Source organism: Diaporthe citri (assembly GCF_014595645.1).
Source record: "Diaporthe citri strain NFHF-8-4 chromosome Unknown scaffold_1, whole genome shotgun sequence".
Classification (NCBI taxonomy): Eukaryota; Fungi; Ascomycota; class Sordariomycetes; order Diaporthales; family Diaporthaceae; genus Diaporthe; species Diaporthe citri.
The window spans coordinates 4,109,772-4,128,779 of NW_025064846.1; the positions used below are offsets into that span (position 1 = coordinate 4,109,772).

The following is a 19,008-nucleotide window of genomic DNA, read 5'->3' on the forward strand; positions in this document are numbered from 1 at the left end:
CAAGGTACTTCCCCTAAGGGTGGTTCCTTCAGGTTCAGCGTTAGCGAAGCTCTGATCAGGCGGCAGAGAAACGCCTGTCATCTTGCTCGATGAAAATCACTCGGGCCCATGGCGTTGCTCAGTGGTTTCGAGTTGGTGCAATCACCGTAGAATGGGAATTACATCAGTTGGGTCCACTTGACGGTTGGAGGATGAATAGACTATCTAACCGAACTGCAAAGGCTGACGAAGTTGGGTTACGATTCGAATGACGTGGTGCGCTTAGTCCCCCCTCCCCCCCCCCCAAACTTCACGGTTGGGCGTAATATCATTTTACGGCCTTTGTTGTGGGGCGGCATTTGATCTAATCTACATAGGTAGGTAGACAAGCAGCCGTCGGATTCTGGGGCCGCAGTATACAACGGGTCAGTTTAGTCGGGCTCCTAAAGCCGGAATTGTCAAGTGCTTTAACAGAATTCGAAACAAGATTGAGACCTCGTTTCCGCCCCTTGCTCATATTCGGAAACAAATCAGATCAGTCGTTGATTTCCGGCGTGTTGTAAGGGGCGAGTCATTGGGCGATGAGAGCGTTTCAAATGCTGGCTTCGCTGCCGTGTGTGCAGCATCTCCGAGGGTTCAGGAGTCCACGACCTGTTCCGTTGCAGGTTCATGGTCGTGTGGGAGCGCCGCTCCCCTATCAAGGCGAAGGAGAGATAATATGACCCGTCGTTTTGCTGCGGCAGAGTCGACTACCCTTGGCCACCTGTACCGGCGTGTCGTCCATTCTGGAGCGACGCCATGCCCCACTGCAGTGGTGGCCCCTGTTCTTTCTGTTAGGTAGGCAGTGGGCAGTTCGTGCATGGCGTGGTAAGGTCGACGAAGCAGGGATGGCCGGATTACACAGCGAGAGTCATTGCACCTCCACTTGAAGACCGCGTGTCGAGAGGGAAGCTGGCCTGAACACATGTATGTATATTACCAAAAAGACATTTGGTTGTGATCTACCAGTCCGAGACCTGAGGAATTTCGGCAGATCGTTCTACCTCAAGTCGCAAGATCTGAGATTGATTCGAATTGCGACGGGAAATCCCCGGGATTGCGGGACGAGCGCGGGTTGCAAACCATGGAGTGCCTTGGCAAGCGAGGGCCATATTTTTTTCTTCTTGCAGATTGCACCGCCGTTTTCGCGGACATGGGCGCCTCTGGCGATCAAGCCCGTTTGGGGTGCCGAGAGAAGCGCGTCTGTGTGTGTGTACAGTGTATGTACAGCACACGCAGATGTGGTCCAGCAAGCGAACCAACATGGCAGCGTTCCAACGCCACGCCCCCGCCATGCTACGCCACGCCCGAGCTCGTGCCGTCCCGTGTGTTGGAGGCTGGGTACCGACGAGCTGTCAAAGTTGGCGCGGTAGCGCGGCTGAAGGGGTCTGGAGGCTGGCGGGCTGGAGGCTTCTCGGAAGCTTCCATCGGCAATGGGGTCGCCCCCTGAGGGATGGGCGGCCGGGATCGTCCAGATCGCCCAACGGTTGTGCCCTACACCGTCCACCGCACGGAACAGCCCGCGCTGGAGGGGTGCAGGAGCGGTTGATGGAAGCCATGGAAACCTTCTTTTGCTGGTTGCCCGGGTGCTCGGCGTTGGTGCCAACAGGAGATGGGCGCTGGGGAGGGACACGCGCGTGCCTCTCCGGCGGACCGGGATCTTTTGTTGGACGAGCAGCACGTCGTGCTTGGTACGCTAACAGTAGAACAGCAGGCCGGCCGTCCCGCAGTCAAGACCGGTCCCGGCAAGTCGGAAATCCTTGGGGCCATCGTGGGCATCCTGGCAACCGTCTGGCTGGCAGGTGGTGGTGCGCCGCGCTTGCAGGCCCAGTGCCGAAGCGAGGCGATGGATGGCGAGGGCTGCCCCTGAGACGGGGACGGTCCAAGAAAAACAGGCTCCATCTGCTGCCAGCGGATGCAACATCGGTGCCTTCTTGAGGCGTGAGATGGGGGGCTCAACGGGCGACAGTGGACCCCGGGCGACGACATGACACCAGCCCGTGGCCGCGGCATGAGGCGGATGCTTCCCGACAGCTCATGCTGGGCGGACGTGACTGGTCCTGAACTCTGTCGGTGGGGTGTTGGCAATTACTCGCGGACGCCGTCCCCTTGATTTTCTGTCAGCGGGGCTGTGTCCGAAACCAGCAACGACCGCCCTCCGACCCCCGTTTTCTGGCTCGTTTACGGCGGCGATGGGGACGCTCTGCCCTGCCCGCGAAGTGAACAAATAAGAATCTGCCGCTCACCTTGCGCGACACGGCCAGCCAGGCCACACAGCACTGCCCTTCTGCATCCCCAGCCGGTCAAGTGATCAACGCCTCCCCAAGTCGACGTGAAACAGCCGAGACCGGTGTGCATCCAACGGTCCAACCTCCAACCGTCCAACGCTGCCGCCGCTGGAACTCAACTCCTCCGCCGTAGCTGCTCACCTCTCTGAAGCCTCCCGGCAGCAGCACACCGACCAGGCTCACTCGCCCACTAACTCGCTCACTCAGCGTCACCCCGAGACACTCACGCCACACTCTCCCACACACGCGCCCACACCGCTCCCGAGTGTTTGTTCCCGACGGGCAAGAAATGTCGACCTCATCGGAGCGAGAGCCTTTTGTGGAGGCCCGCTTCCTCGAGGACTTCGAGAAGGGCTCGGAACTGCTGGAGGCGCCTTTCAACCCGAACGTCATGAAGGCGGTCATCAACGCCTACCGCGAGCTCATTGACGACGCCGCCATACAAATACGCAGCAGCAGCAATCCGGGACTGCCCCTCGCGTTCCGGCTCTTCTTGGCCACACCCACCGACACGCTGCAAATCGCCCAGGACCAGGGGTGGTTGCATCCCGACAACCCCGTCCTCAACCTCGCCAGGGCCATCCGGACCCAGTGCAAAGGCGCCATCGAGCAGCCAGAGTTCACAGCCGACAAGGGGTGCGACGCCATGCTCATGTACCTGAACGGCCTGCGGGACCTCGACTACGTCCTCGCAACGCCGGGCATGCCCGAGGGCATCAAGGCAAACAGGCAGAAATTCCTCGACATCGACCTCAATGTGCTCGTCGTCGTCCACTTCGACTACCCCCAGGAGCTGATATCCTTCTATTTCCTCGGCCAGGGCCCTCTGTCCAAAGAAACCCTGGACAAGATGGTCGCCCTGACTGGCGCACCACCACCGTCGCAAGAGGTCTACACCGACATCGTCGGCGTGCTGCTGGACTCCTCGTACTATCTCACCGTCTGCATGGACTACCACACCGGCAGGATTGCCAAGATCGAGCTGCACCTGCTGTTCCCCGTCAAGCTGCCCCCGGATATGAACATCCCGACCGTCCCGGGGCGGCTGGAGAGCTTCTGGGATATCCCCAGCTATGAGTCCGAGGAGATGGATGTGCTGTCGTACTGCTTCGGCGACACGCATACCGGCGACATGTTGGCATTAAGAGGTTACTGCGGAGGCTTCAGAGAGTTGATGAGGTCGTGGGGTATCATCGGCGCGTGATTTGTTTGGCCGCAAATCAAAACGAAAACAAGATGCAGGAGCCGACAAGACAGAAAGGGGCCCGTGAGATGCCTCGGTCGCAACAGAGGAGCCATTGATATAGCATAGAAGCGATTGATACCCAAAGACCAGCGTGCCTTGGCACTTACTGTAATGAACAGTATAAGTCTTGTCAAAACTGTCCGGACGCCCTCATAACATCGGGCAACGATAATAAAAAACCGGTACGGTCTTTTTTGGGAAACGGGCAAACAGGCCCAAAGGGCATCTGATCTTGGGAAGGACGGTTGTACATCGGGAACTGGACATCTGGCGGGAGGCCTGCATCCCTAGATAGTAAACAGGGAAAGCTAGCCAGGGCATATTCATCTTGTGACTTGCTGATGACCTTGGTTCGGGACTCTCCATGTCGATGCTCTGAACAAGGAAAACATCCTGGCTCGAGCTCCTGTTAACAATACTGGCAAAGAGTGTCGAGGAAGGAGGAGCGCTGTGGGCAGAGAACATTGAAAGGATGTCGAAGACATGCGGTCGATGAGGTAATTATATCACTCTAGCCTAGGCCTCTAAGAACATTATAGTGGAATATTAAGTTCTCCAAAACCGACTAAACGAGCACCATCGCCGTTAGCCTCTTCCAAGGCAGGCTAAGTGAGGAACAGCTTACAAACCCCGGCCATGCGAACGATATCATTAACAGAATGCCTCGCTATAAGACTTCTTTATAATCACGCGCTTTTCCTCGCTACGTGGGGATTGGATCGGATGGTCGCCACAAGCTGCGTGAGAATTTAGTACATTAACCTGAGACCGAGACCGGGAACACAACGCGCCCTTCGGTGTTTGCAGGTCCAACTGAGGACGTACCCCTCTTTTGGGAGCTCATCACTTATACCAGTACCGCTACCGTGATATCAGCTCTGAGTAACCCATATCACCGAGTCTCAGTGTGAGAAATCAACCATTGTCATACTCCATTCATAGCTCATTCCTTATTTCCCAACAGCCAATATGCCGGTGCACAGCATTGCTGAATTCAAAATCGATGCTTGGGGTTTGTCGTTGCCTGCCACATTCTCCGACCACGAGACCCAGGCTAACATTTCTGCGCAGTGAGAGACTATGGGGTAAGATCCCTTTTAATGCTTGCTCGCATGGATATCCATGATCTAACCCAGATATTATGGCAGCCTGTGGCCAAGCATCAGCTCCAAGGTTGGACCTCTCTCAGATCGTCTTTGCGACTGATCTAATTCCAGCCCAGGATCGTATGCGACGGCTCTCTCCCTGAAAGATTTACAAGAGCTTCATCCAGCCAAGATTAGCCCGGTCGACCCGGAGCTGAAGCTCACGTATGGCCAAGTCAAGGGCAGTGTGGGCCTCCGCAAGCGGATCGCGAGCCTTCATTCCTCCAGCGATGTCAAACTGACAGAAGACAACGTCGTCATCACCCCGGGGTCAATAATGGCGAATTACCTCGTACTTGCCTCAATCTGTGGGCCCGGAGACCACATAATCTGCCAATTCCCTACTTACGGGCAGCTTTACCTCCTGCCAAAGCACCAGGGCGTCGATGTAGATCTCTGGACGATGAAGCCCGAAGGCGAATGGGCCCCAGATGTTGAAGAGCTTCGGAAGATGATCAAGCCGAATACCACTGCAATCATCATCAAGTCTGTAAAAGCGCTGACGGTGTGATTGGTGATGTCTCTATGCTAACATGTGAAAGCAACCCAAACAACCCAACTGGCTACACCTTGTCCAAGGATTTCTTGGAAAAGATTATCGACATCGCCCGAGACTCTAAAATCACCGTCTTCTCGGACGAAGTATTCAGCCCGCTCTTCCACTCGCCGACCGTCCCTCCCCCTCCAGCGGTTTCCCTCCCTTACGCCAATACTGTTTCCACGGGCTCCCTATCCAAGTCCTACGGCCTGCCCGGGATCAGAATCGGCTGGGCCGTCTCACAGGACCTGGACCTCATCCAGCGGATCGTCAACCTCCGGGACTACACCACACTTTCCGTGTCCCAGATCGACGACGGCATCGCACGCCACGCGCTGAGCCCGGAAATCCTCCCGCAGCTGATGTCCCGGAACCTGGCGAGCTGCGCGGAGAGCATCGCGAAGGTGGAGGAGTTTGTAGGCAAGCACCGGGACCGGTGCCGCTTTGTCAGGCCGCAGGGGGCAGGGACGGCGTGGGTGCAGATCGTGGACGCGGGCGACGGCCGGGCTGTGGACGACGTCCAGCTGGCCCGGAGGCTGGCCACGGAGAAGAGCGTGTGCGTGGTTCCTGGGGGCCTCTGCTTCAGCGAGGATGGTGGTGGCGACTTCAGGGGCTATCTGCGGTTCAGGCTGGGCGATCCTGAGGTCTTGGAAGACGGGCTGCGAGCTCTGGGGGAGCTGCTGTGAAGTGTGGTTGTGCATCATGGACACACACACACACGCATATACATATATACACATATATGGATCAGGTATCATACTACAATCCATCAAACCACAATTCGTTGGCACCATGGGCGGTGTAGCTAACTACGTGCATGTCAACAATTCCGGTGTGATACAAATTGTCCAAGTCGCACAACGTCAGGGTCTGGTGACCATGCACTTACACTACCTATTGCAAGAGACTAGTGAACACACTTCGGATCTGGTAGATCAATGGTGAGGTCTCACGCAGCTTACACTGTAGCTCCAACATTGTCCAACATTTTGGGCCGACAGCCGGGAGTCACCACCGTTATCGATCAGCCCATGCAAGCCTGCCAAGGCCCGTGGAGCTACCTTGGTATAGTGTCGCGGGTACATATCTCTGGGCCAATGCCGTCTCCTCGTCTTACGATAAGCCGTACCACCGGCACCCAGTGGCGCCGATAGGCATTGTGGACGGGATGTTTGAAATACTTTGTCCCTTCCTCCTCCGTCTGCATTGTGACGGTAACTTTTGCTGGACGGGCGTTTCGAGGGACGCCTGCTTCACTCTCCACGACTCAGACGAGACAGAACGATGGCGCTCCCCAAGGTCCGACTTCCTCGGCTGCAAAAGCCTCGACTTCACGTCGAGCAGCCCAAATCATCTTTTGCAGAAGGTAACGCAAGGTGGTCAGTAAATGGAAACTCCTATTTCTCGTCGTCAGGCCGACTGGTACGGAGACTGACGTGTGAATAGGACAAACAAGGACCTCGACCCCGTGCCCCCACACGAAAGGAAATGGGGCGTGACGAGCTTCATCGCGTACTGGATATCAGATGCATTCAACGCGGCAACCTGGCAATTCGGAGCCAGCGTCATTGCGGTCGGGTTGACATGGCGCGAGAGTGTCGCTGTTGTGGCATTGAGCTTCTTCATCATCTCTATTGTTGTAAGTCAGCCCAGTGCTTCACTTCACTTCGCATTACCCGGCAGTAGACTTACATATCGCGCCTCAGATCGCATTCAACGGAGCCACGGGCGTTATCCACCACACCCCGTTCCCTGTCATCGCACGTGCAGCATGGGGTTTCTGGGGATCCTACGTCGCTATTGTCTCGCGGGCTATATTGGCAACCTTTTGGTTTGCGATTCAGACGATGAACGGAGCATTCACCGTCCGCTGCATGATCGGAGCGATTTGGCCCTCCTTCCTGACGCTCCCGTCGAACATACCACCGTGGCAAGGCATTGACGACGCCACGCTGGGTTGTTTTGTGATCTTCTGGTTCGCCCAGATTCCCTTCCTGCTCATGCACCCGAACCAGCTCCGGTGGCTCTTTATGGCCAAATCGATCATCGTTCCCGTGGCCTGGATCGCAATCCTCATCTGGGCCCTCGTCAGCACCCGCGGGTCCGACATTTTCGACCAGAAATCCACCGTGTCCGGGTCGAGCTACAGCTGGGCCTTCCTGGCATCGATGAACTCCGTCATCGGGAACTACGCGACCTTGTCGGTCAACCAGGCCGACTTCTCGAGGTACAGCCGCGTCTCCGTGCGGTGGCAGTGCATGTACGTCCCTCTGCTGCCGGCCTTCTTCACATTCATCGCCTTTGTCGGCATCGCCTCGGCCTCTGCTGGCGGCGTGCACTACGGCGTGATAGAGTGGGACCCCATCGCGCTCATCTCGCACTGGAGCAACCGGCCCGCCAGGTTCTTCGCCGCGGCCTCGTTTTCCCTCGCGGCGCTCGGCGTCAACATCTCCGCCAACTCCCTCTCGGCCGCCAACGACTTCATGGCGCTGTTCCCGCGCTTTGTGAACCTGCGCCGCGGGCAGCTCCTCTGCGCGGTGCTCTGCTGGGCCCTGGTGCCGTGGAAGATCCTCGCGTCGGCGGGGTCGTTCCTCAACTTTATGTCCGCGTATGCCATCTTCCTCGGTCCAATCGCAGCAATCATGCTCTTCGACTTCTGGGTCGTGCATAAGCGGAGGTACGACACTCTGGCCTTGTATGACCCGCACAGCATATACCGGTATAAGGGCGGAGTGAACTGGAGGGCCATAGTGGCCTTCCTCGTCGGTGTCGCACCCAGTCTGCCTGGATTCATCAACGGCATCAACCCTAACATTAATGTGGGTTTGGGAGTCCACCCTTACCAGATCGGCTGGATGATCGGCTTCGTCGGGACTGCGGTTGTCTACACTGGTCTGTCACTGCTACTGCCTGCGAGGGAGACCTTTATAGACCGGGCTGTGAGGCCGGACGAGATATACGCGACTCAAGCAGACTACATCAACGCACAAAGTCCCAAGCCCGGCGATGGGAGTGGAAGCGGCGAGCTGGAAGCCGGTGTCCCTGAGAAGGCTGGTCTACGAAGTAGACTGGAGAAGTTGCTATAGTCTTGAGTCTTTACTGTTCACTCTGTCGAGACTGAGTCTCCGTCCGTCCGTACAGACGCCAGTAACAAAGGCTGTCTTCTCTCACAGTATACGACTCAAGATGCAAAAGAAGCACGTGAAAACCCCAGCTGCCGTAGCCTAATAGGGGGATTCGTACCGAGAAAGAACATGCAGATCTTGGAACAGGACATGTACCAGAGAACCACGAGTGCCATGCCGTGACCGCATCCCACACCAGATATAGAACAAATCTTACGGATGACGCGACGTGGCTGCTTTTGTTTGCCAAATGCGGAAAGGGACGCAGCAGCCCTTGTGTAAGCCACCAGCCGGCACATTTGCTCCGGACTGGATTCCCTCGATTGGTGCTGAGGACCTGCATTTAGACAGCTTGAGACTGGTTTGCTGTGGCATGATAGCACGAGCGTGAAGAAAGGGGGAGATATGTCTTGTTCAAATACCCCGTGGCAAAGGGATCCTGGCTGTATCATGTTGCTTCTTCACACCAATGCTGCGAAGCAATTGAAAAGGGACTTCAGGACAGTGGCTATTCTCACAATCCGAGAGAACGCCATTTGTTGGGAACATTGAGTTGTACAAGCTTGAGCGCAGCCAATCAAAATCTCACAATGCCTCAAAACATTTCAAATTACTCTCGTGAGTGAAGATGGTCTCAATTTGTTGTGGACACTACCTCCAATCTGCTCCGAGATACAGGCTTCATCGTAAATTCAAAGGATCGGCGCCGTCCAGAGATACGCTTTTCCGCCATGATCTACTCCACAGGCCGCTCCGGGTCCAAAAGCCACGCCAATTCCAGAAACAACCGATAAAGATACAGCCCCTGGTGCACCGGCGTGAGCGCGCGGTGGTACCACTTCCTGCCCTCCTCGGCGATGCGGAAGGCGACCTCCTGGCCCTCCTCGGTGGTGGCGAGGAAGCGCATCAGCTCGGGCAGCTCGTCCATGCTCTGGCTGACGGGGACGTAGTGCAGCCAGGGGATGAGGCGCTCGTCGTGCCACTCGCGGAAGATGCTCATCTTGAGCGGCGTCGTGTGGCCGGCCAGGGCCTTGTGGAAGCGCCCGCTGTAGCTGTTGCCGTCGATGTCGAACGCGAACCGGTACCGGTACGGCTGCGTCGGCGGCTGGTCGCTGTGCTCGTCGATGTGGAAGAAGCGCGCCTGCTGCTCGCACTCGTCATCGTCGCACTGCAGTGCCGCGGAGATGTGTACGTTGTACAGCTTGCGGTCGAGGTGGGGCGTCGTATACGTGTGCCAGGGGTCGCTGGCCCGCCCAGTGTCGTTGGCTGGCTGCAGGTATGTGTAGTTCTGGCCCTTTGCGTGCATGTTGGCCAAGATCGCGAGCCGTTGGCGGTGGCCGTGCCGCCATGAAGTGTCCTTGTGCCAATGACCACCGGTCGTGGAGCCATGCCAGAACACGGCATTTTTCTTTTTGTGCCATGGCGTGTCGAGTATCCTATTGTAAAGGTTGTGGGGGAAGGCGTAGTGGGGCGATGGCATGAGGATATCGGAGAAGGGATATGGGGCCGCCCTTGACAGCAGAGGCACGGCGGTGCCGAGCTGTCTGAAACTGGTCGGGGAGTTCAGGAAGCCGTGGTAGTCCTTGTACTCCGGATGGAGACACAGATCCTTCTCTTCCTCGACGCTCTGCACGAAAGGCAGCCCAAATGTCTCGACTTTGTTTGTCAGGAGCCTGTCCACCGTGGTTTGCCCCCGGACCATGCATGCCTCGGCCACTTTCTCCACGATGTTCTGGCGAGCCAGGTTGGGCCACTCGGAGGCCATGTCATCGTTTGCATCGTTCATCAGCAGCACCGAGGGCTCGTCGAGAGTGTTGACCGGGACTTTTATATCTGGAAGGCGCTTCTTCGCGTCTCCAAATATCCATTCCATGACGTCGGCAAAGTAGGCGCAGTCCTGAAACCCATCAGCCTTGGTGTATGAGCATAGCGTTGCAGCCGCGTTGTCGCCCGCGGTTGCCTTCTCCATCAGGTTCTTCAACCTCTCTGGAGAGTACTGGTGAAAGGGCTCCACATTCTCGAAGACGGTATCGAAGTCATCGATTATCGGTGAGTGCTGTCGCAAGGCGTACTTGACCCATTCCTTGAAGCCTGGCGGCGGCGGCTTGCCGTACCGCTCTTGATACTCGGCGGCTGCCTCATCCGGACTCTGTGACTGCTGAGATAGGAGTTCTTGGAAGTCGCGAATGGCCTGTTGGTGTAGCAACTGTACTGGATGGGGCGGCCCATTCTCCGATGCCTTCGTGGGCAATCGGGGGAAGGCTCGTTGCCTTGGGAGGAGGAGCAAGATGACCAAGGCGCAAACAATCCCTAGAAGCACAGCTTCCTTGTGGAATCTGGCCTTCCTGGCCATGTACGTGGGGTGCAACATGAAGAAACAGGCATCTGTAGAAACGAAGGCTTACGCATTTCCAGAAGTTTGATGTTCCAAGGGCTCCCCGGGGGTGCTGAGGGCATTTTGAGCATGGCGTGGCCCTGCTCTCCTCCCTTGGGACGGCAGATCCCTTCCCTCCCTTCAAATCGACGAAACGCACCGACCAAATACTATCATCTCTAAGTCAGAGGTACCTTTCTACTTGCTTCAGTATCCGACCAAATTTTGGACCCCTTTAGTTCCAATAGCAAGTGTGTAAAGAACTCGAGGTCCTCACCGCTGCGGAACTAAGCCTTAGGTACCCCAGTTGGCGGGGCCAGCCATTCGTTGAACGATTCCATCGCTTGATGGTAGGCGACACCCCCAGATCAAGGACGGCTGGAATGGCTCGAAGAAATGAAACTGAGTGCTTCCGCACTTGGTGGTGGAAGGCCAGCTCCTGCGACGCTTGTCAGGGCCCTGCCACACCGGGGATGAACGTGTTGCGTCTGGCCCACTCGCAATAGTGAGGTATCCAGGACTCTGATCCCATGTCTCAGAGGAAGGCCAAGGCGCGTCGCGTCGCGTCATGCAAATGGGAATGGGAATGGGAAGGGTGCGTCCCGTGACCAAATATGAGTGGTGGCGCTCTCCCACACGGAATTAGGAAGATTGGACTCATGCAGTCTCCCATCTCATGCCATGAGTGCCCCAAGATGCCAACCTGAGCCCAGTGATGCTGTTCGTTGTCGGTCCCAGCTATGCTCTGTCGTGCTCGCCTTTTCGCTCTGCCTGAGAGCGCTCACGACCTTCGTGGGCAATGTGGTTCCTGAAGGTCGTCCTGTGTTCAATGACTCTATCCTCAAGACATCGCGTAATAACACACACATGTCCGAGTCACTGGCGAATGGTCGATGATGCTGTTGCTAAAGTGAACGTCGAGAATAGAGCCGCAATGGACCCTCACCAGAACCCTTGCGGCCACCGCACCGTAACTGGGCCCTGGATGTGCTTAAATGCCAAGGTGGTGGGGCCGAAGCGGACTCCGGTCGGCGCCGCATTGGCGGCATTGCGGCATCGGCTTTGTAGCTGTCGCAAGTCTGGGAACGGCATTTCTCTTTTGTTTGTTCGCCCGCCGCCGACTCTTGCTAGCCCCTGACACATCTTCCCCTGACAATGTTGCCCAACGCATAACCACACCGTCACAGATTCGACCCGGGCATGGCAGCGGCCCCTTTCTACTACCGCGCCTTTCTGCGCCGGCAGGTTCAGTCTCTCAGGTCCAGCAGCCGGCCGCGACACCAGCAGCGGCGATGGAGGCACAGCAAGCCCGAAACCGATGCATCGGAAAAGGAGATCCCCATCCCCAACACGGTGCCTACTGCTGACATTCCATTTTGGATGCGCCTTGGGCCCTTGACCCGTACGGTGCAGGCATATGGTCGAGCGCAGAGGAAGAGGCCCTGGATTACTCAAATCTGCACATCCTTGACCATATACTTGTTCGCCGACCTCTCGGCGCAGCGCATCAACGGGAAGGAATATGATGTCGAGAGGACCGGGCGGTCGCTGATCATCGGAAGCATCTCTTCTATCCCTAGTTATGAATGGTGCGTTTTCCTGCCTCTCTGCCTCCAGATTATGAAATGCGACAACATACAGCAAGCTGACCGTCTGCGTGTGGTCCAGGTTTATGTGGTTGTCGCGCAACTTCAACTACTCGTCGCGAGCCCTCTCCATAGCTACCAAGATCGTTGTCAACCAGTCGATATTCACGCCCCTGTTCAACACCTACTTCTTCGGCATGCAGGCATTCCTGGCAGGCGACAACTTTGTTGAGATCTGGGCGCGTGTAAAAAGAACCGTTCCTGTCAGCCTGATGAATTCTGTGAAGCTGTGGCCCATCGTCACAGCCATCAACTTCCACTACGTCCCTCTGGAATACCGCAGTGTCTTCGCAGGCGTCATCGCCGTTGGGTGGCAGACATATCTGACGTGGTTGAACCGGCGCGCCGAAGAGGAAGAGGCCATTTCCAGGCCAGGTGGGAGGATACCGCCGTCCGGCATCAAGATGGTGACCTCTTAGACCATACAGACTGTGCGTAGATGGGCGCAGATACGACACCGTATCCATACATGGTATATATAGGGAAAGGGGCATGCATAGACAAACAGGCATTAGACGGCGTTCAGGTTTTGCGCAGATAGACAATAGAGAGAATAGAATCAGACCGGGAATAAATATCCAGAACCCCCTGGGGCAAGCAGGGGACTCGGCAGTTTGCACTGTGCATTGACTCGTGATCGCGCCATATCGTACGGTGCTCCAGTGCAGATCGCACGGTAAGCAAACCACATGTCAGGAGAGGCTCGTGCTGCTTCTTCAAATTCCCGACTGCGGCAGCTTTCTTCCCAGCACCAACGTCATTTGTATTTCAACCCACGTTCTCTCAACACCAGCGAGCCATTGAGCCCTGGCGCCGCCCAGTGCCTCTCCTTGACCATGGCTCGACTGACGCCCCGCGGTCTGCGCACCCCTCTGACGGCCCTGCGCCTCTCCAGGCCAGCTCCCCGACCTCAATTCTCGTCATACCAGGCCGCGCTCCGTTCTGCGTCCTCGTCCCCGACGAGTCAAGAAACCACGACCTCCTCCTCCAGCTCTGAACAGCAGAATAAAGAGGAGCAAGATCACAAACAGCCTCCCAAACGATCCGCCATCGGTCTTGGCACGGTCGCCCTGTCCACCTCCCTCCTAGCCTCCGCCTATCTTCTCTATCTCTACGCGACCGACACGCGCGCATCATACCAACAATGGCTCGTCCCACCTCTCCTGCGACTCGTCTACTCCGACGCTGAAGAAGCCCACCACGTCGGCACCAAGGCCCTGAAGTTCCTCTATGAGCTGGGCTTACACCCGCGCGAGCGACCCTCACGGGCGCCCGGTATCGTCCCCGAGCCCAGCGACCTCGCCACCCAGGTGTTCGACGTCAATCTTGCGAGCCCAATCGGCATATCGGCGGGCTTGGACAAGGACGCCGACATCACCGATGTGCTGTTTGAGCTCGGGGCGGGTGTCGTCGAGGTTGGCGGCTGCACCCCTAAGCCGCAGGGGAAACCCCAAGCCCCGTGTCTGGAGGGTGCCGACCGTGGAGGGCATGGTCAACCGGTATGGCCTGAACAGCCGAGGCGCGGATGCTATGGCCGCGAGGTTGCGAGAGCGCGTCCGGAAGTACGCCAGGTCCCTAGGCTTTGACCGAGCGGGAGGTCCTCAACGGGGAGGGCGTGGATGTCCCCCCAGGCAGTCTACTTCCCGGCAGGCTACTTTGCGTGCAGGTCGCGAAGCAGAAGGAGACGGACGAGCGGGATGTTGACGCCGTGGCGAGGGACTACGTGTACTGCGTGAACCGGGTGGCTCCCTACGCCGACGTGTTGGTCGTGAACGTATCCAGCCCCAACACGCCCGGGCTGCGAGACCTGCAGGCTGCGGAGCCTCTGGGAAGGATATTGAGCGCCGTTGTTCAGGAGGCGAGGAAGACGAACCGCAAGACCAAGCCCAAGGTCATGGTCAAGGTCTCACCCGACGAGGACGAAAGCGCGCAAATGGCTGGCATTGTGCAGGCCGTGTACATGAGTGACGTGGACGGAGTGATCGTGGGAAACACGACCAAGCGGAGGGCGGGTCTTGTGCCACAGGGTGTCAGGCTCAACTCCAGGGAGCAACAGGCGCTGACGGAGACGGGCGGGTTCTCTGGTCCGTCCATGTTCGACCGCACGCTGGACTTGGTCGGGAGGTATCGCAAAATGCTGGATGCACAGTCACTGCAAGGTGGTGAGGGACAGGAGGATCATGCCGTCGTCCCGGCTCTGGAGGGCATTGTGTCTAGCAAGGCGCAAGACTCGAAACAGCCCCCGCGGAAGGTCATCTTCGCCACGGGCGGCATCAAGAACGGCGAGCAGGCACTCAAGGTCTTGAACGCTGGCGCCAGCGTGGCGATGATCTACACAAGCATGGTCTACGGCGGAGCTGGTACAGTGACACGGATCAAGGGTGAGATGAGGTCGGCATTGACTGATGTTGAAGCGTGATCTTAAGCCTGCATTTTTTTAGGAGACAGTGAATAGACAAAACGATGTTCCCGAAAGCATGAATATATGGAGCCGAAGTTCGAGATCCGAGTTTGACCTGCCATAATTCAAGAATCCACGTACAACAACTCCTGATTAGCCATGCAGCCGCTTCTAGGAACGTTGTTCGCTAACCGCTGGAAAAAAGAGTATAACATGTCGCCTTGTGGTTGGTGCCTCCGAGAGCGTGAGGTGAGAGACGAAGTCATCAGAGCTGATTTATCCATTGCGCTGGACAGAACGGTCGATGCTGATAGATACAAGTCAGCTCTTGCAGGATGAAGTGAGCGTGCGGTCCAGAGTGGCGATGAGCAGCTGTTCGAATCTTAGGTCCGCTTTATCTGCTGGTTGCGACTTGTCCCAGCTACTTCTCAAAGTTCAAAGGCTGAACCCCGATTCGCCAACTTTGACTAATTGGGAGAGGATCGCTCCAACCTTCTCATGTCATGGTTATGTACTGCTAGCCTTGACCATGCGAATGGCATGCTATGTGCTTGCTTTGCTCATCAGGCATCGAAGTAGCCTCTCTTGAGAGCTGATAACCAAGACAGCCTGTTGCTGCTACACTCCGGAAGCTTGGGATGTGCACTCGATATTTGAAACTGCCATGGCTTGTTCTCCACATCTAGGACAATCCGGGTTGTCTTACTTCCCGCCGTGTACTTGCGTTGCTCTGTGCATGTTGAGAGTGTTAACAATGAACAGAACATACGCCTCCTCTCGTCTCAACCTCTTTCTCAACACTAAATGAGCACTGAGTTAAGAGAGAATCAGGGATAAAGAATGATATAGAGAGACACCAGAATTGGTGGAAAATAGATGAGGACCTTGGTCCTCCAGGTTACTCCCTCCCCCCCGTAACCTTATCGAGAGAGAATGGTCTCTTCCCCTCCAGCACAGCATCGAGCTCGAAATCAAAATGTCCATGGTCATGCCACGCCTCCTTCCGATGCACCGGCTTCCAGCCCAGCTTTTTCTCACCAACCGTCCCGATCGTGTTCCAATGCCCTGCCCATCCGACCGACGCGATGTGCCTCCCGAAGTCCCCACCACCAAAGTAAGGCGCAGCAGTGTCCAGGTCCACCTCCTTGACCTCCTTGGTCTGGATGATCCCCTTCCGCGCCACGGCCTCGACGCAGTCCCGCGCAATATCCACCAGCGTCACCATCCCAACGCAAGGGAACACGATCCCCTCCTTGCCGCTCGGCACCGCCCTCCCACCACCCTCGACGACCTCCTCCGCCACGCGGACGTATAGCTCCGCCAGGTCGTCCACGTGCACGAACCCCATCTGGGCCGTCCCGTCTCCCAGCCTGGCCCCGTACCCGTTATCCAGCACGAACCGTATCATGGTCGGCACCATCGCCTCGGCCGTGCTGAACAGGCCCCTCCCGGGCCCGAAGATGGCGGGGCTCTGCAGCGCCGTGGTGCCGACGCCGAGCCTGGAGCCCGCCTCGAGCACGGCCAGCTCCGCGGCGCGCTGGGGGTACGGCTCCCGCGCCTCCTTGTCCCGCTCGAGCTCGTAGATGCGCAACGGGTCGCTGTCGTCGAGCCAGAAATCCTCGGGGTAGCGATCGCCCGCCAGCGGGTTGTCCGACATGTTGGAGTTGCCGCTCGTGTGGATGAGCCACGGCGGCACGGTGGTGCCCTCGTCGCCGTTGTTGCCCGTGGTGGCAGCCTTGCGCTTGGCTAGCCCGTGGACCAGGGCCTCCGCGCTTGGGGGGTGGTACCCCGTACCCGCGTTGATGACGATGTCATGCTCGCTGGCGAGCCTGGTTATGAGATCCAAGTCGTCCAGGGTTGTCAGGGGAACGGTGGAGATCTGGTCCCCGTAGACGGACTTTAACTTGTCGGCGCGGTCGGCACCGCGGATAAGAACGCTAATGGGTAGGCATCTAGCGAGGGCAGGGGATCGGGTGAGGTAATAGAGAACAGTGCCACCTATGTAGCCTGTTGCACCAAGGAGGAGTATCTTTGGTGAGGACGGAGATGCCATTGTGAGACCTAAGATAGCTCTGGGAGTGGGTCTTGGTGGGCGCACTGTGAATTGCAGCTTGTATGGGTATGATGGTTAAGTTTGAGCCTTTGCTTTTATACCACCCTCTTTATGTTCCAGGCTTCTTTGCTGGTGACTTTCGTTCTCCATGGAACCGGCGAATGAGTACAATTATTCAGCATCTGCGAAGGTGTGTTGCTACTGCGCAGGTCTAAGGGCCCTATTGGGTGCTTGCCCGTATCTGCCAAGCTTCCAATGCACCTGGGACGGTGTAAGCCGGTTGGAATGTGACTCTGCACTCCAAGTCGTCGCAATGACCACCTGTAACTGGGCACCCCCAGCCTGCCGCCGGTTTTAAGAGGAGCACAACACGATCATGACGTTGCAATCAGCAGTCTATTACCCGAAAGGGCTGTTAGCGTCGCCTTCGTCTGCAGGTAGCATGCAGACTAGAGTTGCGACATCAAACAAAAGACACACGTTACCAACAGAGACGGGGTATCTGTCACTTGAGACTGGGTGGGAATGCTTGGTAATAGAAAACAATTCGAGTCTAAAATATGACAAGTTTGTGAGAATATTAAGGTGCTATTTTTAATCCACTGGAATAGCGGTTCCGCATTTGTATCACGAGTTCGGCGTGATGTCCCGGCTCCATGAACTCAGTCGATGAGGGAGAAGCAGGTGCTCAGACTCGAATTGTATACTATAGTGCAGTTTATCCCACGGTAGGTTATCCCACGGTAGGTTTCCGCGGTAGGTTATCCCATGTAGAGACCTGACCGGTTGACAATTCTACTCCTCTTGATGCACATCGATGCATTCTCGGTTCTCACCCTGAAGGAAACGTAGCAACTTATGGAATTAGAATCACTCCTTGGTGACGCAGTTACAAGAAAGAGCAAGACGGCGTAAGGAGCAATACATAATCAATTGTCCCATGATTGATAGAGGTCATAACGAGACCACGTCGAACCACCTTAATCAGGCATCAAAGCATATTACGGCAGGCAAGTTTGATTGACACACAATGCAGGGTTTCTGACATGGTGTGGTGCCTCAAGCCACCTGTAAGGATCTTTATTTCCGTGGCCAAACGAGGCTCTGAAGTAGGTTACACACCCGTAACCGGCGTGTGTAGGGAACTGCTTACAAGCCATTCAATGTGTGCAATGTGATTCTCAACCTGTCACAGGACAGCAGCCGCAGACCATTCATACGAGTTCCAACATTGTGTGCAACAACTTCCTCAATGACATGTCCGATACCTTACCCTGAATCGCACTAGTCTGACCTCGGCGAAGACATCTTTTCGGATGGAGAAGAAGGTCACGAGGGCGATATGGAGGGGAAACGCAATTGAGTTGACCTGACTTTGGGAGTTAAACCTGGCTCTCATTTCCGTGTTGGTTTAAGAAGCTTCACGGTCCTAGCTACCTGTTAGCATCGAGAAGGCAAGTATTTAGTATTTTTCAGCAGCACTTCTGCCCCCTTCCACAAGATTGTCGCGTGCGCATGCTTTATAAGCAGTAGTATTCCCAGGGCTGCTGCTTTGAAATCAACCTCACCGGCAGTAAAACAACTTGGAGGGTTCGGGCTCTTTTAGGGCAAAAGGCCCAATTTTCGGCTGTCATTGTTGTCATTTTGGAGGCGAGCTTTAACTTGGTATCGATGACTGTGGTTCCAGCAACCCACTTCGATCACGGATTGTGGATCGCTAGACTTATCCCAGTGACCTCGGGAGTCAGAATTGATCCTATACTGACTGGGATCTTAATATCGAAGGTTCCATGCATGGAGTGGTTCATTCACGACCTTGAGAGGGAGCTTCTCCGTTGTCGATCTGGAATGGAGGAATACAGGAGAGCTTGCTGTGAACAACTCTGAATCTACTTGTTACGATTTTGGAGTTTGGATTGAAAATGTTGCACATCTAAACACAGCGCTGGTAACCTTAAGAAATGAGGATCCGCTTGCTCAGGTGCCACTTGACCCAAGCAAATCGCGACCGTCACGTTCCCACACACTAGAGATTGGAAGGTCCCCGCTGCGTGACTATGGGTACCAGGTTTCTGTCCCTCGGAGACATCCATATTCGATGCTCATCCCAACGAGGTCGGGAAGTTTTGTAAGAAGGGCCAGCAAGCATAGATAACCTGACCCGGCCATTCCAA

General features: G+C 56.3%; 6 protein-coding genes across 6 annotated transcripts; 4 read left to right on the top strand and 2 right to left on the bottom strand.

Annotated features, from left to right (window-relative positions):
- Positions 1 to 2,595: 2,595 nt before the first annotated feature.
- On the top strand, positions 2,596 to 5,921 carry INS49_001129 (uncharacterized protein; the record flags this gene model as incomplete). Its single annotated transcript, XM_043161962.1, has 3 exons — positions 2,596 to 3,454; positions 4,775 to 5,187; positions 5,277 to 5,921. The coding sequence occupies 3 exons, from the start codon at positions 2,596 to 2,598 to the stop codon at positions 5,919 to 5,921; spliced, it is 1,917 nt and encodes a 638-aa protein (XP_043030468.1).
- Positions 5,922 to 6,519: 598 nt separating this feature from the next.
- INS49_001130 (uncharacterized protein) lies at positions 6,520 to 8,321 on the top strand (the record flags this gene model as incomplete). Its single annotated transcript, XM_043161963.1, has 3 exons — positions 6,520 to 6,614; positions 6,682 to 6,874; positions 6,942 to 8,321. 3 exons carry the CDS (start codon positions 6,520 to 6,522, stop codon positions 8,319 to 8,321), a joined length of 1,668 nt encoding a protein of 555 aa, XP_043030469.1.
- Positions 8,322 to 9,096: 775 nt separating this feature from the next.
- On the bottom strand, positions 9,097 to 10,731 carry INS49_001131 (uncharacterized protein; the record flags this gene model as incomplete). The annotated part of the gene is made up of 1 exon (XM_043161964.1): positions 9,097 to 10,731. One exon carries the CDS (start codon positions 10,729 to 10,731, stop codon positions 9,097 to 9,099), a length of 1,635 nt encoding a protein of 544 aa, XP_043030470.1.
- A 1,203-nt stretch (positions 10,732 to 11,934) lies between these two features.
- Positions 11,935 to 12,799, top strand: INS49_001132 (uncharacterized protein; the record flags this gene model as incomplete). Its single annotated transcript, XM_043161965.1, has 2 exons — positions 11,935 to 12,323; positions 12,403 to 12,799. 2 exons carry the CDS (start codon positions 11,935 to 11,937, stop codon positions 12,797 to 12,799), a joined length of 786 nt encoding a protein of 261 aa, XP_043030471.1.
- Positions 12,800 to 13,216: 417 nt separating this feature from the next.
- INS49_001133 (uncharacterized protein) lies at positions 13,217 to 14,799 on the top strand (the record flags this gene model as incomplete). The annotated part of the gene is made up of 2 exons (XM_043161966.1): positions 13,217 to 13,879; positions 13,960 to 14,799. 2 exons carry the CDS (start codon positions 13,217 to 13,219, stop codon positions 14,797 to 14,799), a joined length of 1,503 nt encoding a protein of 500 aa, XP_043030472.1.
- An 880-nt stretch (positions 14,800 to 15,679) lies between these two features.
- INS49_001134 (uncharacterized protein) lies at positions 15,680 to 16,834 on the bottom strand (the record flags this gene model as incomplete). The annotated part of the gene is made up of 1 exon (XM_043161967.1): positions 15,680 to 16,834. The coding sequence occupies one exon, from the start codon at positions 16,832 to 16,834 to the stop codon at positions 15,680 to 15,682; it is 1,155 nt and encodes a 384-aa protein (XP_043030473.1).
- Positions 16,835 to 19,008: the final 2,174 nt, after the last annotated feature.